At 47.0% G+C, this 15,396-nt stretch overlaps 1 protein-coding gene across 3 annotated transcripts in view; it reads left to right on the top strand.

Annotated features, from left to right (window-relative positions):
• EXD1 (exonuclease 3'-5' domain containing 1) overlaps window positions 1-15,396 on the top strand; it is a 1,277,614-nt gene that overhangs the window by 1,181,685 nt on the left and 80,533 nt on the right. For all 3 annotated transcript variants that reach the window (XM_069638368.1, XM_069638367.1, XM_069638369.1), the window contains exon 11: window positions 10,012-10,203. In XM_069638368.1, coding sequence (XP_069494469.1) covers window positions 10,012-10,203 — 192 coding nt within the window. The remainder of the gene's footprint in view (window positions 1-10,011; window positions 10,204-15,396) is intronic.

Raw genomic sequence — 15,396 nt, 5'->3', positions numbered from 1 at the left:
ACCCTGCCCGTGTATTCTGCATCTTTCCATAATTATAATTTCCTCTGCCCTATTAGTGTAGTTAGTCCCTCTCTTGTTACGTAGGAGTCCTCCTTCTATGCTAGTTAGAGCACACTACATGTGCCTTCTTTAACCTAGTTTTAATCTGTACTAGTGTCCCACAGCCTAACTCATTCTTGATGGTAGATGCATGTGCATTGACTGTTAAAATATTGTTTTTTGTGGAATCCACCTTAACATGGATCTTCACTCACCCCAAAGCTCATGGGGTGTTATGGCTGCCTCAGCGTGTATCGTTTCTCACCTGTACAGTAATAATGAGTTGGGGCAGAAATTGGTACACGCCTATTTATCTGCATCATCAACTTCCTTTGAGAAAAACCGTAGCAGGGAACAGATATAATCTTTTTTTGTCCCCAAGAGTATCTGGTTGCTGCCAGAGACAAGGTTACCGTCTCCTTAGACCTACAGGTAAAACGACCCCCTAGTTTAGTCACTTATATTATCCCTCCTGGGGCAAGTGGCCAAAAGAGAGCAAACATTTTTACACCGCCTGTCTTGCAGCGAGCAAATAGTTTGCCCTCTTGAACTTCTCATCAAGCCCAGTAAGAATTGAAAGAGGCAAGTTGATGGGGAACCTGATGTATGAAAACCAATGCAATTTTCATCCAGTCTGACCGATGGAGACAACGGTCACCCTGAGAATCAACCTGAGGAGAATTGGATCCGAGAACTTTTTTTTCTTTCACTGAAAAGGGAAAACTGAGTTAGACTCTGTTTGGTTGCGACCAGACTGAGGACGAATCCGCTTGGGAAAATCGCTTTCCATGGGGAGTAGAAAACATTGAGGTGAGAACCTTATAGGACTTAGAGGAACTGGGAATAGCAATCCATACACTGAGAATGTAAATTGTCAAAACAATCAAAGGAGCCCACTCTCCAGACCTTAGTTGTGCTACCTACCAGGGAAAGTCTCAGCCTCCTAACTCTTTAGTACCATCATTGCCCTCCGTTGAGGAACCCCTATAGAATCTCAGGGCGGAATTAAAACAAGAGGACCAGACTTACTCTCTGATCGCCCCGTCCCCACCAGGACAGTTTCCCACATTGCAAGGACAAGCTCCAAGTTTGCCCCTTCCAACAGATAAATAGGGAGACTGTCGGAATATAAGTTCCAGATAAAACAGGAAGGGAAGTGAGAACCATCTATCCAGCTCCCTCACAATTCTCAAGAAATAGTGACAACCCCAAAACCTAGGGAAAGTGAGCAATAAATCAACGCTCCCACAGTAGGAGGTAAAGATGTAGCTATGCCATCCTCTATACCCCATTCCAAAACCGAATTTGGTCATGTGGCGAGACACTGCCCTTTTAAGAGGAGTGAGGGTTTGAGGACTGGCCAATCTTATTTTAGCATCCTTTATGTCCAGCCGAGTGACATAATAGTGAATTGGGATGAAAACCTGAGAAGCCATCCCCCTAAAGGAAAGAAAAATAAGAACCAAAGAAACCCCAACACGTTTCTATACAGAGGGAATAAAACCACCTACAGTGTCCCGAAAGCCAGCCAGGCAAACATTCTGGTTTGTTGTTCCTTTTTCCCTAGGCGGTGCCCCTTCTGATGGGACCAACAATGACTATCCTGGGAGAACGAGGTGTTCAAACAATACCCCACCATCCCACACACACTCCTGCTCTGTCCCCTTCATCTCAATACCAGACTCTTCTATGTATGTTTATAAGGTTGAGAACTCAGTCCCCTTTAAAAGTACTGGCACGAGGAAAAATATGAACTACCTAGATAGAGCTTCATTACCAAATACTGAGACGACGAAGAACTCCATTGATTCTCAGGAGACCATGCAGATTAAAAGTACTGGGACGAGGAGGAGATGCAGAACCATGAAGAGTACTCCTAAGAACCATAAAGAGCAGTCTAGTTGTTGCTGGCAGCTCATTGGTCAATGTAGAGTAGAAAAGCAAGATTGACTCAGGAAGCAGTTGTCAGTCCTCCCTGGAGGAGCTAGCACAGTGCAAGAAGGTGGAAGGAAGCAGACCAGGACGGCAACGGTGGAGCTGGAAGGACCAGAGCAAGTGCAGAGTTAAAGGAACAGAAGGCGAGCTGGCAGAGAGAAGCTTCCGGTGCTCCTGAAGCCTGAAAACATGTAAAGGGAAGACTGGGCTGCCCAGAGAAATATAGAGACTGATGTGTTCCCGGGCGGACCAGAGCCCCCTGCAACGCTCCCTAGAGATAGGGCCACTTCCCTTCCACTCTGGGTGGCTGGAAGGGAAACTAAGAAGGTGCAGTCAGAATCTTCATAGTTGCACTACCTTGCAGGCAAGTGAACCAGGTCGGTCCTGTAACAAGAAAGGCTTAAGGTTCTGTAACCCACCAAACAAAATAAACACAAGTCATTTTCCTCATGGCGGTACTTGGGAGGAAAGGGCCCCAAGTATCCGAAGGCAAAGAGAGGCCTGGGACCCACAGCTATGTGAGAACAACACAAGTCATCTTCCTTGTGGTGGTACTTGGAAGAAGAGGCCTTCAAGTACCCGCACGCAAAGAGTGGTCTGGGACCCAATCCCATGAGAAGAATGGAAAAAACAGAGCAATTTACAAAGGACCATACTTGGCGGGGAAGTGAAACAAGTTGGCCCAAGCAGAAAGAGGGAAGCAGAGGTCTGGGACCTGTGAGAGACTTCAAAATTGGGAAGGAAGCCCCAGGGGAAGGTAGCCATTCCCCTGCCATTGTGAACTGCGTTAAGATACCTGATGTTTTGGATTGTGTTAAGAAGTATGATGCTCTGAATTGCAGAGAGAAGTCTGATCAAGGCCAGGGGAAGGGAGACATTCCCCCCACCTTTGTTGAACTGCAGAGACAATCCAGAATCAAGAGGATCACCAGTTTCCCTTAGTTTAGCTTCAAGTGTAAGGGACGGACATAGGTTTATGACACAAGACGATGGACTATTTACTTTTGACGGACATCCTGACAGTCCTTGGTATTTGGTTTGCCTCACCTCCCTGACCTCATGGAAATGGTCTCCCCTCTCGGGGAGCAGGGATGACATCTTGAGATTTGTCACAGAACATTTCTGGATGAGTTTAAAATTACTTAATTTCTATTGTGGGAAGCTTTGTACTAGGGCTAGTATGAGTTTTAAAGGCATTAGCGGTGCAATGGTGAGTGCCCATGTATCAATGTCCGTGTTTAGTTTCTTGGGGAGTTTAGGTCTGGCTAGCGAGGGCTTTAAGCTCTCATTTATAGCGGGTTCACCTAAAATTGTTCCATAACTATTGTAAGGTTGCAGAAGGAGGAGACTGACACACAGGTTGCATGGGGATTGCTGCAGCCTTTTATAAGTCAAGAAAATAAAGAGAATATTTAAAACTTTCCCCATCTCTAAGAGGGGGTTCTTTGCCTCATCTAAAACACTAAGGGTTCTGTCAGAATGTCAGTGTAAATCAATAGTCAACTGTCCTGTGCCAAAATCTTACTTCGGTCCCTTACACCTAAAACTGTCCCTTACACCTAAAATTAAACTAAAGATAAAGTTAGACCACCTTGGTCCAGAACAATGACCCCCTTCTTCTGGACTGGTGATACAAGTTCACTTCCAGGCGTTCTCTTCTTCTTAGGGGAATGACTATTTGGCAGACACACTGCTTATCTTTTAACACTTTGTATCAGAAAGTCTTTTAAACTTAAACATTGGTTGGTAAAAGAATGACTCCCTTCCCCTGACCTTGGTTACCAGGAGAATGACTCCCTTCCCCTGGCCTTGGTTACCAAGAGAATGACTCCCTTCTCCTGGTATCTTGACTTAAGAGTTTGATTCAACCAGAGGGAATTACTCCCTTCCCCTGGCCTCTTTCACAATTCAACACTTTCAGTCTTTCATTTTGAGGGTCCTTGACCCATGCTCCCTCATCTCCAGACTTTGTTCACTCTCCTGCCAAGTACTGCCACAGAGAAGATGGTTTGTACTTCTCTTGTGGGCGTGGGTCCCAGACTGTTACTTCTCTACTGCTTGGTTCTGGCAGAAGATGACTTGTATGGATCTTCTTTTGTGGGTGCTGGTCCCATACCGGAGTTTCTCTATTTATGTCTTTGGCGTTCTTAATATTTGTTTCTCCCCCAGGGGTTCCCTCTTCACCCCGTCTCTGTGGGTCTGGAGTCCTCCAGAACTCTATTTCAGTCCTGCCAACCGTCCCGACAACACATGTACCTGTGGGGTTCTTGCTGGTGTCCTTCGGTCAGTCTTGGACACTTCTGTCTTTTGTTTCGGGCTTCTCATGTCCTCTCGCTCTCCGGTGTGCTGCAGTGGCTCCGCAGCATGTGATTCCTCACAGGATGCGCGTCTGCACTCAACCGCGTAGCCAGCTTCCTTGCGTGCCTTGACCTCTCCTTCGCCAGCTTTCTAGTCTGTCCGTCCACGGCCGACAGGATAAGGACACCTCTGCCTTCTTGCCAGCGTCCCAGTCCCAAACCTCTTCGGTCCTCCGCGCCGAAGGGTTCCCACACTCGCAACTCCTCCACGTATTTCTTGACAACATGGTAAGTCCTTCTTTTGTTTTTTTATCGTAAGCGGGCACAGAAGTCTAGACTGTTCATTCAAGTTCTCACCATAGCTCTTCCTTGTTCTGTACCTCCTCCTCTTCACAGTACTTGTTAAGTAGTTATTGCTTAGGTAGTCCCCGCTCTTCCTTGTCTCAGTAGTTATCACATTTCCGGACATCTAGACATACATGGAAGTATGGGGTATTGTAGGGGAGGCATGGTATCACAAGTATGACACTGGCACAATGGGTACAATTTGTAAAACCTTTATTGAAATTGTTGGGGGTTGGAGAAACTCCTATTTTGCCCTACAACTAAGATGGGAGTAGTCACGACCATCAAATATTAAATAACGCAGGCCTAATGGTGTCTTTCAAATCTAAATGGCCTATGCTAACGAAACCTAATGCCCGCCCTATCTTTTGTACAAAAAAGTGTAAAAAGGAAAAATGTATGCAAAAGGAAAAACCAGTGTTCAACTGAATAAATGTGGTTGAACCACCTCTCCTACCCACGTTAAACCTCACAGAGTAAGGCTGTCCCTCTAGGCAGGAAGACACTCTTGCCCGGCTTCCTACACAATAAACTGTTCCAAAACGTGGATCGACACCTGCCTGGCCCTCCACGTTTAAGTCTCTTTTCTTGACTTCCAAAATAATGTTTCAACCAAAAAGTTCACAAAGGTCCCCCTCTGTCGGGCACAGACCTTTCATCACACAGTTTTCCTTGGTCTCCCTCTGCCGGGCTCAGACCTCTCATGATAAAGTTCAACACAAACTTGCAAGGGGGCTCCCTTCCCCAAGCTAAATTCATTCTGGGTCTCCCTCTGTTGGGCTCCGACCACTTTTGGATATCGAAGGCTTTCGAATGTGCGTGGCTTTCTTTACAGGCCACTGCAGGACCACTTGACTCAACGTTTACAGTTCAACTTTCACTTTCCTCTTCTTTAGGAGTTAAAATTCTTTATCTCACTTTTGTTATTCATACGCTTTATCGCTTCATAAAATGTGCTTTTCACAGAGACTTTCGAGTGGGCTACTTTCGCCGTACCACTCCATTACTTAGTATTGCTGTTTTCGCAGCTGCCTTTTACTTCATTGTTCAAGCAGGGGTCTGCCTTTCCTCGCGTTACATTCACACGTGTGCAGCCTCCGCTTGCGATAAAATGTAGCTAGTTCAAACTTTAACGCACACCAGTCTTTCAAGTCATTTGCCAACTCATCGGCTGTGTGCGTCTCTACTTAGTTTTGTGATTCACAAGTCAAGGTTTGTACCACAGGCTTGGCTTTGCCTCCTAAACTCTGCTGTTCACCAAGGAAGTTTGCTGGCGTCCTTGAAACGCAATGAAATCTTCACTTATAGGATCTGGACTTCTCCACATATCTTTTGCGGCCTGTCAGAGGCAGCAACCTCCCCTAGGGAACTCTTGGTGTTTCCGACTCGCTGCTCTCATCCCTTGGTCCGTCGATCTGCTCCAATACGTTTGCCTTCGTCCCGGAAGCCCTGCTCGTTATCGTGTTCCACCTTGCTCAGAGTGTGTCTTTGGGTACTGCCTTTTATTTGTGTGAGGAGAGCTAATTGGCATCAGGTGTACTTACAATTAAGTGCCTGGCTTTGCCTGACCCGATTAGCGGGACATGTCCTGTACAATGTATGAAAGTTAATGTTACTCTGTCACCCTGTTCCACAGCCCAGTGTTTGTGTAAAAAGGGGGGTGGGGGTTTAGGACTTCGGAGCATCCTAAAACATAGGATGGGCTGGATAAACAAAATAGGGTGGGAGTACCGCGTCTCACCATCAGCTGCCCCACCCCCACTCCCTGAAGACCCCTCACCCAGGTGATCCTCCCGCACTGGTCCACCCCCAAGAACTGGATCCAAAAGCAATAGCTGTGTCCTTGCCACCTACATGACAAGTCCCTGAGGACTAGCGGGTGAGACACCCATTGGTTTCTTACAATATGGAGCTGGGTTTTATGGGATAGGAAGGTGTGCAGGGTGGGGGTGGAGAGTTGGCATACCGCATTCTCCCGAGATGTTCTCACTTTTCCCCAGAGTGGACGTCTCTTCCCTATGAGATCCTCTCGCTGTGCACCACCCCCAGGGGAACTATCGGGTAGGGTCTCACCACCTAGGCATCATGGAGAAGTGATGACATCTCGGGGTTCGTCACAATATCCTCTGCCTATTGACTGGGACAAAGGGAAGGTGACCAAGGGATCATTGACATATTCCATCATCCACTTAAGAAAAAAAGAAAGTAATTGAGTTCTTGTATCGCGCTTCATGCCAGAGTCTAACCTCTAAGCACCGGAATGGATTTCAAACCTGTGCTGCTTTGCATGGTCTTGCTACTACGAGCAGCATGTTGCCACTGGGCTATCTTCCCAGCCCTTTCTTACTATCCAACTATATAATCTACATAGTGTACAGTTGAAGGTGACCTTCAAAATACTGCAAATTGATCGCAATACCTTAAGCCACTGGTTCAGTGGACAAATGCATCTGTCACAGGGTTTTGCACCCGACCCTACGGTCAATGTTAACCCTAGTAGGCCCACTCAATCAACCATTGGCTGGATCTACATTAGGCTAGAAAGGATAATGACAAATAATTAAAGGTTGGCAGGCAGAAATGTAAATTTTGGTCACTGAAGGGATTGGGGATGAAAAGGGCTTGAGATGAAAGGAAAGGACAGTGTCAGAAATTGTTGAATTAAAAAGATGGGCCAGCACAATGCCTTTGATCATGGAGTACAGCAAAATCACCTTGCCCCTCTTTGCTACAGTCAAATTGTTTTTAACACAAATGTCCTCAGAAGAGCCATGCAAGAGTTTCTGGAGTGGTGCGTCTTGGTTGAATGACAGAGGTATCTGATGGTGACAGAGACTATTTGTATCAAAAGGAAATGTGAGATAAAAAGCAGTGGAGGTCAGTCACATGTATACCAAATTGCTTGCCCAAAGGGCAGGCTATAAGACGTTTAGAAGCTGGCTTGGCTGTGGGATTATAGTTACAGAGGTATAAATAACAAGAGCAAGCATCTGTTTCTCAGAGGTTCAGTGAACAGACCTGTAGACAAAATGTTGGATGGCATGGCTTACCTGCCAGAGGGTCCTGCATCAATATTGTCATATGTTTCTGTAAGAGCTCTGAGTGGTAATGTAGCAGACTGGTCACTCGGTAAGTGGATTGCCAGGCTGTGTTCTCAAGAGGCAACTCACTGCTTGTGGTTGTGTTGCAAAAAGACTGAATGCGTAGCCACACCTAATGATAGGCATCCAACAAGGTTAGGGATTCATGCACATCTTTTGTTTATTTATTTTCTAGCGCACCTAACAAACCGAATCGTGTGAAAATAGAGAACCTCAGGGGGGACAAAAAAAAAGTCACCAGATGAATTAACCGAAAAGGGAATAGCCAGTCTTCATTGTTAAATTCTCCCTGTCCAAATCACTTGAACAGATCAGTCTTTAAAACCTTGCGAAAGTGAGTGAGATTTAGTGGCTCTAATTTCTAGTGGAAGGTTATTCCATAGCTTTGGCCCATATACTGCAAATCTGCAGTCTCCACTAAGCACACAGTTCGAGGGGGGAATTTGCAGCAACAATTCATCACTTTACCGAAACTGACGGGTTGGTTGGTAACTGGAAAATGTTTTAGATGATATATACATTGGGTCCAGCTTATTTACGCATTTAATAACTAGCAGAGAACTTTACAATCAAAGTGATCCTTTACAGTGAGCCAGTGTTAGGGCTCGGCGTAAGCTTGATCGGTGAGGATTTCCTTACTCGGAAGATCAGCCTCACTGCAGCATTCTGTGCTTTTTGCAGGCGCTGAACGTGTGTAAGTGGAATGCCTGTGAGCATCCCATTACAATAATCAAGACGCAAGTTTACCAAGGCTTCCACCATCACTCAGTGATCCTTGGCCAAAATATGCTGGAGAGCCTGTGTCAGCAGGCGCAATGTGCCAAAAACTGACTGCACCATAGCACTCTCCTGAGCTTCGCTCCCCAAATATTCCTGCCAGATGCACCAAGATTTTTTATTTTAGGGGCAAATAGTAATTGTGAGCCTAGGACCTGGGCAGCTACTGTCCTTGAGAAGATGTTTAGGCCCAAAAACAGTGCTACTTCTGTTTTGCAGGCATTGAGAAGGAGCCAGTTGGAGGACATCCACCCCTAGACTTCTTTCAAACCTTGCTCGCCAGTCTGAAACGTCTCTTCCACATTTCCTATTTTGGTGAACAGCTGAGTATCATCCGAGTTGGAGTATAAGTTAACTTCATACCTCCTCAGTTTGTCCACTAGTGGGCATAGGTATAAGTTCAAATGAAGGCGGGAAAGTGAGTAGCCCTGAAGGACCCCACACTCCTGTGGGTGGGAGTTTGAAATGAACCCACCCATTTGAATCTGTTGCTGCCGCTCTGAGAGGAAAGAATCAAACCATTTTATGGCGTACAAGTAGGCTACAGTGATCCACTGTATCAAATGCCACATAGAAATCCAACCCAGACTGAAGAGAATCCAATAGGGATTCCCTATCTACATATTGCTGTAATTGGGATTTAACAATCCTCTCAACTATTTTACCCATTGTAAACCAGCCACTGGTCGGTAATTCAGGATCGAAGCTCGACTTTTTCAAGGGTGGCCTAACCACAGACTTTTTTAGCGCTAGCGGTACCAACCTGGAAGACAAGTATTTATTAATAAATTGCATCATAAAGGAGGAAATCTCCGGAGCCAAGAGAGCAGCTGCAAGGCGCAATGTGAACCATTTCATATGCTGCAATGTGGGGGAAAAGTGGGAACTCATTGGTATAGATGTGCAGCATTTCAGTTTATTACATTGGATGGCCTAGGCTGGAGTTTCGAGTTAATTTTGCAAATGTTAATATTAGAAAGGTACATGTAGCGAAGGCAGGGAATTGGGCTTAAGTAGTTCTTTAATGGTGTGCGAGACACAATCCAGCAAGCAGGTTAAAGGTCACAGAGGAGCATGATCACACAACCAATTCATAAGTTCCCAGAAGAGCAGGGTACAAAAGGCATACACAAGTGGTCATTTTAAATATTCTTAGGGGATAGGTGTTTTGACGCAGAGGCAAGTAGCCAACCAACAAGCCCGCAAAGAAAGAAATGGGTAGAGGGCAAAGCAATGTGCCTATTTGCAGTTCTGTCAAGCCGTCTGTCGTGGGGCTTAGACAAGCAGCCATTTTGTGGGATGTTAGATAATTGAGGGGGCCTGAGGGCAGAGTCGAATTGACCAAGGTTTCCTTTGTGGAACTATGTCCTATTGGGACCAAGCGGGATAAACTGGTTAAACTGCCCAGCTGTGAAATGCTAAGAATTGGAAACTCATAGTAAAATCCTAGTAATATGTTTGTCTGTGTAAAATGCTCATTTTGTTTAATTTAGTTTAATTATTATTATTTTTTTAAGGATGAACAAGACGTTTGGTTTGTACGCCCCCTCCAACCACATTTGCTGAAGGTTTTGGCCCTTCAGGCTGTTTTTCTACTTCCCTTGAGATCTGTTCTTCTGGATGAAATGATGGCTGACTTCAAATCATTGGTTGATGGACACCTTAATACGTTTCGTGATGGCGAACCACACATGCTCGGCAGCGCAGAGGTAAGATCTATTTCGAATAACAGAAGTAGAAAATAGACTATTGTTGTGACATGTAAATCCAATACACCAAATGTTCCCTCCTGACCCTCAAATATAGAAATTTGGTAAGGTGCTTTAAAGTACATGTTTGTTCTAAACGTATTTCTGATGCTTGTGTAATCTGCTTATATCACATGCTATGCATAGGCCGACATCTAGTGGAAGCTGCAGAGTATTACAATTGTTTTTTGAAACTCAAAAATTGACATTGAAAGGCAAAGGGGGCGTGCCAGTAATACTATCCCTATTGTGACATCCCCTGTACCCATGATCCCTCACGTGTGTAGGTCCCTCAGAATATTTTTTTCCGCCATTGTGAGCGGTCGCATATTTGTGAAGTGCATTTCGGCTTATGCCATTGACCTTTATAACTTAAGTTAGTACCTCTTTCTGTCCTTTACCGACGCTGTGTGTCGACACGGTGAAGACTCCAGGAAGACTACAAAGCTGACTGTTGGATGAAGATTTTGACGGCGCCACCTGGCCTTGGAAGGCCCTTTAGGCCTTACAGTAGGGCGAGTGGGGGGTGGTCATAAACATGTATATTCCCACCATTTCCCATTGTTGCCCAGCTGTCTGGCAACAAAATGGAGCGTACTCCTTTTAAATTCTGCCCATCCTGCAATAAAAAATATACGTGGGTCGACAAACACAGGGTGTGCAACCTTTGTTTGCACAGAGACCACGACGGGGCTCATTGTCAGGCCTGTAAACTGCTCCGACCCAAGCCCCTCAAGAACAGGCGGACAAAGCGTTGCGCCCATCACGCCATACAGGCAGAGGCCGCCATGGATGTTGAAAGGGCGTCCCGCCATCCCTTCGGACGGCGAGGGTGATGGGGAACCTCGACGCTCCCCACTGCCAGCCCCCGACCCTAACAGACAGGCCGATGGTCCTGTTACAGGGAAGACACCCGGTGGCAAGGGCACAACACTCCCCCACACTAAACGCACTCCCCACGGCGATGCGAGCAAAGTCGCACACCAAGAGTCGATGACGAAGGGCAGATCCTCTGATCAGAAGTCCTCTGAGCGCCCCGAACGGCCGCCTCATAACAAGCCTGCTAAAGCAAAAGATGTCTGACTCAAAACCCCCCCCGCCCGGCCTTGCGGCACCGAAAGTCGCGTACAAGGAATCCCCGCAGTCGAGACTCGACCTACACCGTGGGACAAGCCCAGGGAGTCAGGATTGGCACGTTCCGCTGAAGAACAGACCCCCAAGGCCCCTACCTCGATCCCTATCTCCAAAACAGCTTCCTCCAAGAGCAGGGATCATAGAGAAAAGCACAAGTCAGTCAAGCTCCTCGAAGTATAAGGACTCAGGGGATAGGAGAGACCGACCTAGAGAGCAGTCCTCCACCCTAACCTGTGGTTATTCCTGTCCAAGTCACCTCTGAGGAGCCTGATCAAGCAGAGCAGCCTGATCCTATCTATATAGATGAGGAAGAGCTATATCCCATCTCTACCCCTACTTCTACCCCTGCCTACCCAGGTGCTATGCCCAGTCCAGCCTCATGGACCGCACACGATATTGATAGAGTCATGAGTCGTATGGCTTGTTTGGTTAATTTTTTTGAAGAACATCCACATGTTCTCACAAATCTTACCAACACGCCTCCCACTATCCAGGCTTCTGACTCAAAAACAAAAGACACAGCCTCTCAGTCCCAATTACCGACACAACCGGCTAAGAAAAGATCTTTTCCCCCAGTGGAACTGTCCGTGGAGCCAGTTCCCAAAACTCCCCGCCTCTCCTCTGGCCTGTACGACCTGGATGCAGGGGGTGATGAATACATGGATGAGGATGAGCCTTATTATGACGTCGAAGAGTACGACGCCGGGGGGGGGAACGATCAAGATCACACTGAGTCGGTAGTTTTTGCAATGGACTCTCCGGTCATGCAAGACCCTCCTTTACCCGACTCCCCGGTCGACAACCAGCCTCTGTTCAATTATATACTCCTAAGGGCTGCAGAGCATTTCGGGATCGAAACGCAAAAGATCCAACAGGATAAAGATTTTGCTGAAAATATCTTGGGCAACAAGAAACCTGCAGCCCAATGTATTCCGCTGCTTAAGTCAGTCCAAAGAAGGATTCAGCCTTCCTTAGAAAGGCCAAATGAAACCAGGGCGGTAAACCCTAGAATTGAGAAACTCTTCTGCCAGCGCCTTCCGACCCTTTATATTTAAGGGGCCAACTTCGGCCAGACTCTTTGGTAGTCACCACTACCAGGAAGAGAGCTGGTACCCCCTTGGCATCCTCCGAAGCTCCTCTGGACAAGGAGAGCAAAAAACTGTATGCCATGGGTAGAAAAATAGCATCATCAGCGGCATACCAAGCATGGATAGCAAATAATTCCACCTTGCTATCCAGCTGCGACTGCACCAAATGGGATGAGGTGACGGACCTGCCAGAGTCAGCACCAGAGCCACTTGAATCCAAACTCTCCCTTCTGGCTGCTGAATGCAGAGCTACAGCTGGCGTTCTCCTGAAAAACAACTTTGACGCAGCAGATAATGCTGGCCACGTTATCGAGGAAGCCACAATCTTAAAACGCCATGCCTGGCTTAGACAGTCGGGGTTCAAATTGGAAACTCAATCTACCTTACTCAACATGCCTGTTGAGCAGAATGTGTTGTTTGGTAAAGCAGTTGAGGACGCTCTAAAGTCCGCCAAGGAAGAATATGAGACACTAAAAAGCCTTGGCCAACCGACAAACAAACAACCAGGCCAAAGAGGTGGCAATAATTTTCGTCACTTTCGGGGTCAAAACACACAAAGAGGCACCGGATGTAATCAGAGCCAATTTTTCCTCATGGAACACCAACCAATAGGCTACCCAGGGTTACCCCAGAGCTCAGCGCAGGGGTCGCAGAAAAGGGAGAGCTTCCCCCACCAGAGGTGGAGGGACACCCTCCAAGCAATGATGCCCTGCTACAGGACCCCCCCTTGCCTCCCCAGTCGGGGGACGAATATCTTTTTTCACTCAGGCATGGGAGGGTATAACATCGGACAAGTGGGTGCGGTCGACGGTGACAGGAGGTTACTGTATAGAACTCCAGGGAAGACCATCAAACCTCCCACCGCACCAGAAAAAACCATCACAGGAAGAACAACTCATCCTGCTGGAGGAAGTCAAGGCTCTACTCCTCAAGGACGCCATCAAAGTCGTGCCGTACAACGAGGTAAACAAGGGTATTTATTCAACATACTTCCTTGTTCAAAAGAAAGTTCTGACCATGCGCCCGGTACTAGACCTGCGCCCTGCAAACAAGTTTGTCAAGCCACAAACATTTTGAATGACAACGCTACAAGAAGTAATCCCTCTGTTAAAACGGGGAGATTACATGGCAACATTGGACATGAAAGATGCTTACTTACATATTTCAATGTTCCCAGCGCACAGAAGATTCTTGCGGTTCAAAGTAGCAGACCAGCACTACCAGTTCAAGGTGCTGCCCTTCGGGATAGCCTCGGCTCCAAGGGTGTTCACCAAGGTACTGGCGGTGGGGGCAGCGCCCCTACGCAGGGAGTCAATCCCAGTGTACCCTTACCTGGACGACTGGCTGATCAGGGGAGAAACCTGCGATCTTTGCAAGCTAAACACGCAAAGAACTATAGACCTCCTCTTCCAATTGGGCTTCTCAATAAACGAGAAAAAGTCAAGTCTGGTACCAAACTCATCGAAACAGTTCCTAGGAGCTGTATTAGATACAAAAACAGGCTTAGCCTTACCATCTATGGAAAGAGTACAAAACATGCTTCGGCAAATACCCAAGTATCAAGCCGGTCACTGGATAAGCATACGCAAAGCAATGCGTCTGCTAGGTATGATGGCATTGTGCATTTACCTGGTCCCCGACGCGCGCCTGCGCATGTGACAAATGCAGGAGTGGTTGGCGAAACAATGGTCTCAGGCAAGTGGTCAGTGGGACGATCTAGTGGTTGTTTCACCAACACTGGCTCAGAACTTACGCTGGTGGTCAAGGGAGAATCTGTTCAAGGGGAAACCTTTCCACAAACCGGAAGCGCAGGCAGTCGTCACGACAGACGCGTCACTTTCCGGGTGGGGGGGGCCTCACTACCTTCACCACACAGCACACGGCCTGTGGTCACAAGAGACCGAACAAAGGCACATAAACATGCTAGAGTTATTGGCAATCCTCAAGGCACTAAAAGCCTTCGAAGAAGATCTGACAAACCAATCAGTACAAGTCCTAGCAGACAGCACTACCGCTATGTTCTATGTCAACAAACGGGGAGGTACACACTCTCCAAATCTGTCCAAGCTGGCGCAGAATATATGGAAGTGGACACTCAAACGAGGGATGTCCCTATCCTCCCAACATGTTCCAGGGGAACTCAACACTCTAGCGGACTCTCTCAGCAGAGATCCTCTGCCAAAAGAGCACAAGTGGCAACTGCATGCAGACGTAATAGACCACATCTTCTCTCTTTCGGGCTACCCCTCTCTAGACTTGTTCGCTACAAAAGAGAACAAGCAATGCCCAGACTTCGCATCCAGATTCCCCCTACCAGACTCCAAGGGGAACGCCCTATAGATGAATTGGTCAGGGAGATTTGCTTATGCTTTTTCCCCCCCGACTACATTAATCAGCAGGGTAGTGAACAAGATACACAGGGAACAGATGACACTCATCCTAGTTGCTCCTATGTGGGCGAGACAACCATGGTATCCACATCTGCGCAAACTGGCGATGTGCGACCCCATCAAACTCCCGTACCAGGTCAACTTGTTGACTCAGCACTGGGGGTCAACAATACATCCACAACCTCACTCTTTGAACCTGGCAGCATGGCTCCTGAAGTCAAAGAGTTTGGACACCTTAATCTTCCACAGCGGTGTATGGACATCCTAAAAGAAGCACAGAAGCCAAACTCCAGACAATGCTATTTCCACAAGTGGAAGAGATTCATCATTTGGTGTCAATCTATGCAGATAAACCCCTTAGAGTGTACTCCATCACACATTCTTATTTACATGCTCCACCCGTTGGATTCAGGGTTGGTCTTTAATTCTCTTAAAGTCCACCTAGCAGTTTTATCAGAATACACCACCTCTCAAAGTAAAATTGCATGGTGGAAAGTGCCAGTCATTAAGGCATTCATGGAGGGAGTAAAGAGACTACACCC

Source organism: Ambystoma mexicanum, chromosome 14, assembly GCF_040938575.1.
Source record: "Ambystoma mexicanum isolate Mex_15411 chromosome 14, UKY_AmexF1_1, whole genome shotgun sequence".
Classification (NCBI taxonomy): domain Eukaryota; kingdom Metazoa; phylum Chordata; class Amphibia; order Caudata; family Ambystomatidae; genus Ambystoma; species Ambystoma mexicanum.
Note: the sequence above shows the minus strand (reverse complement) of the source record. Positions and strands in the feature narration are given on the sequence as shown.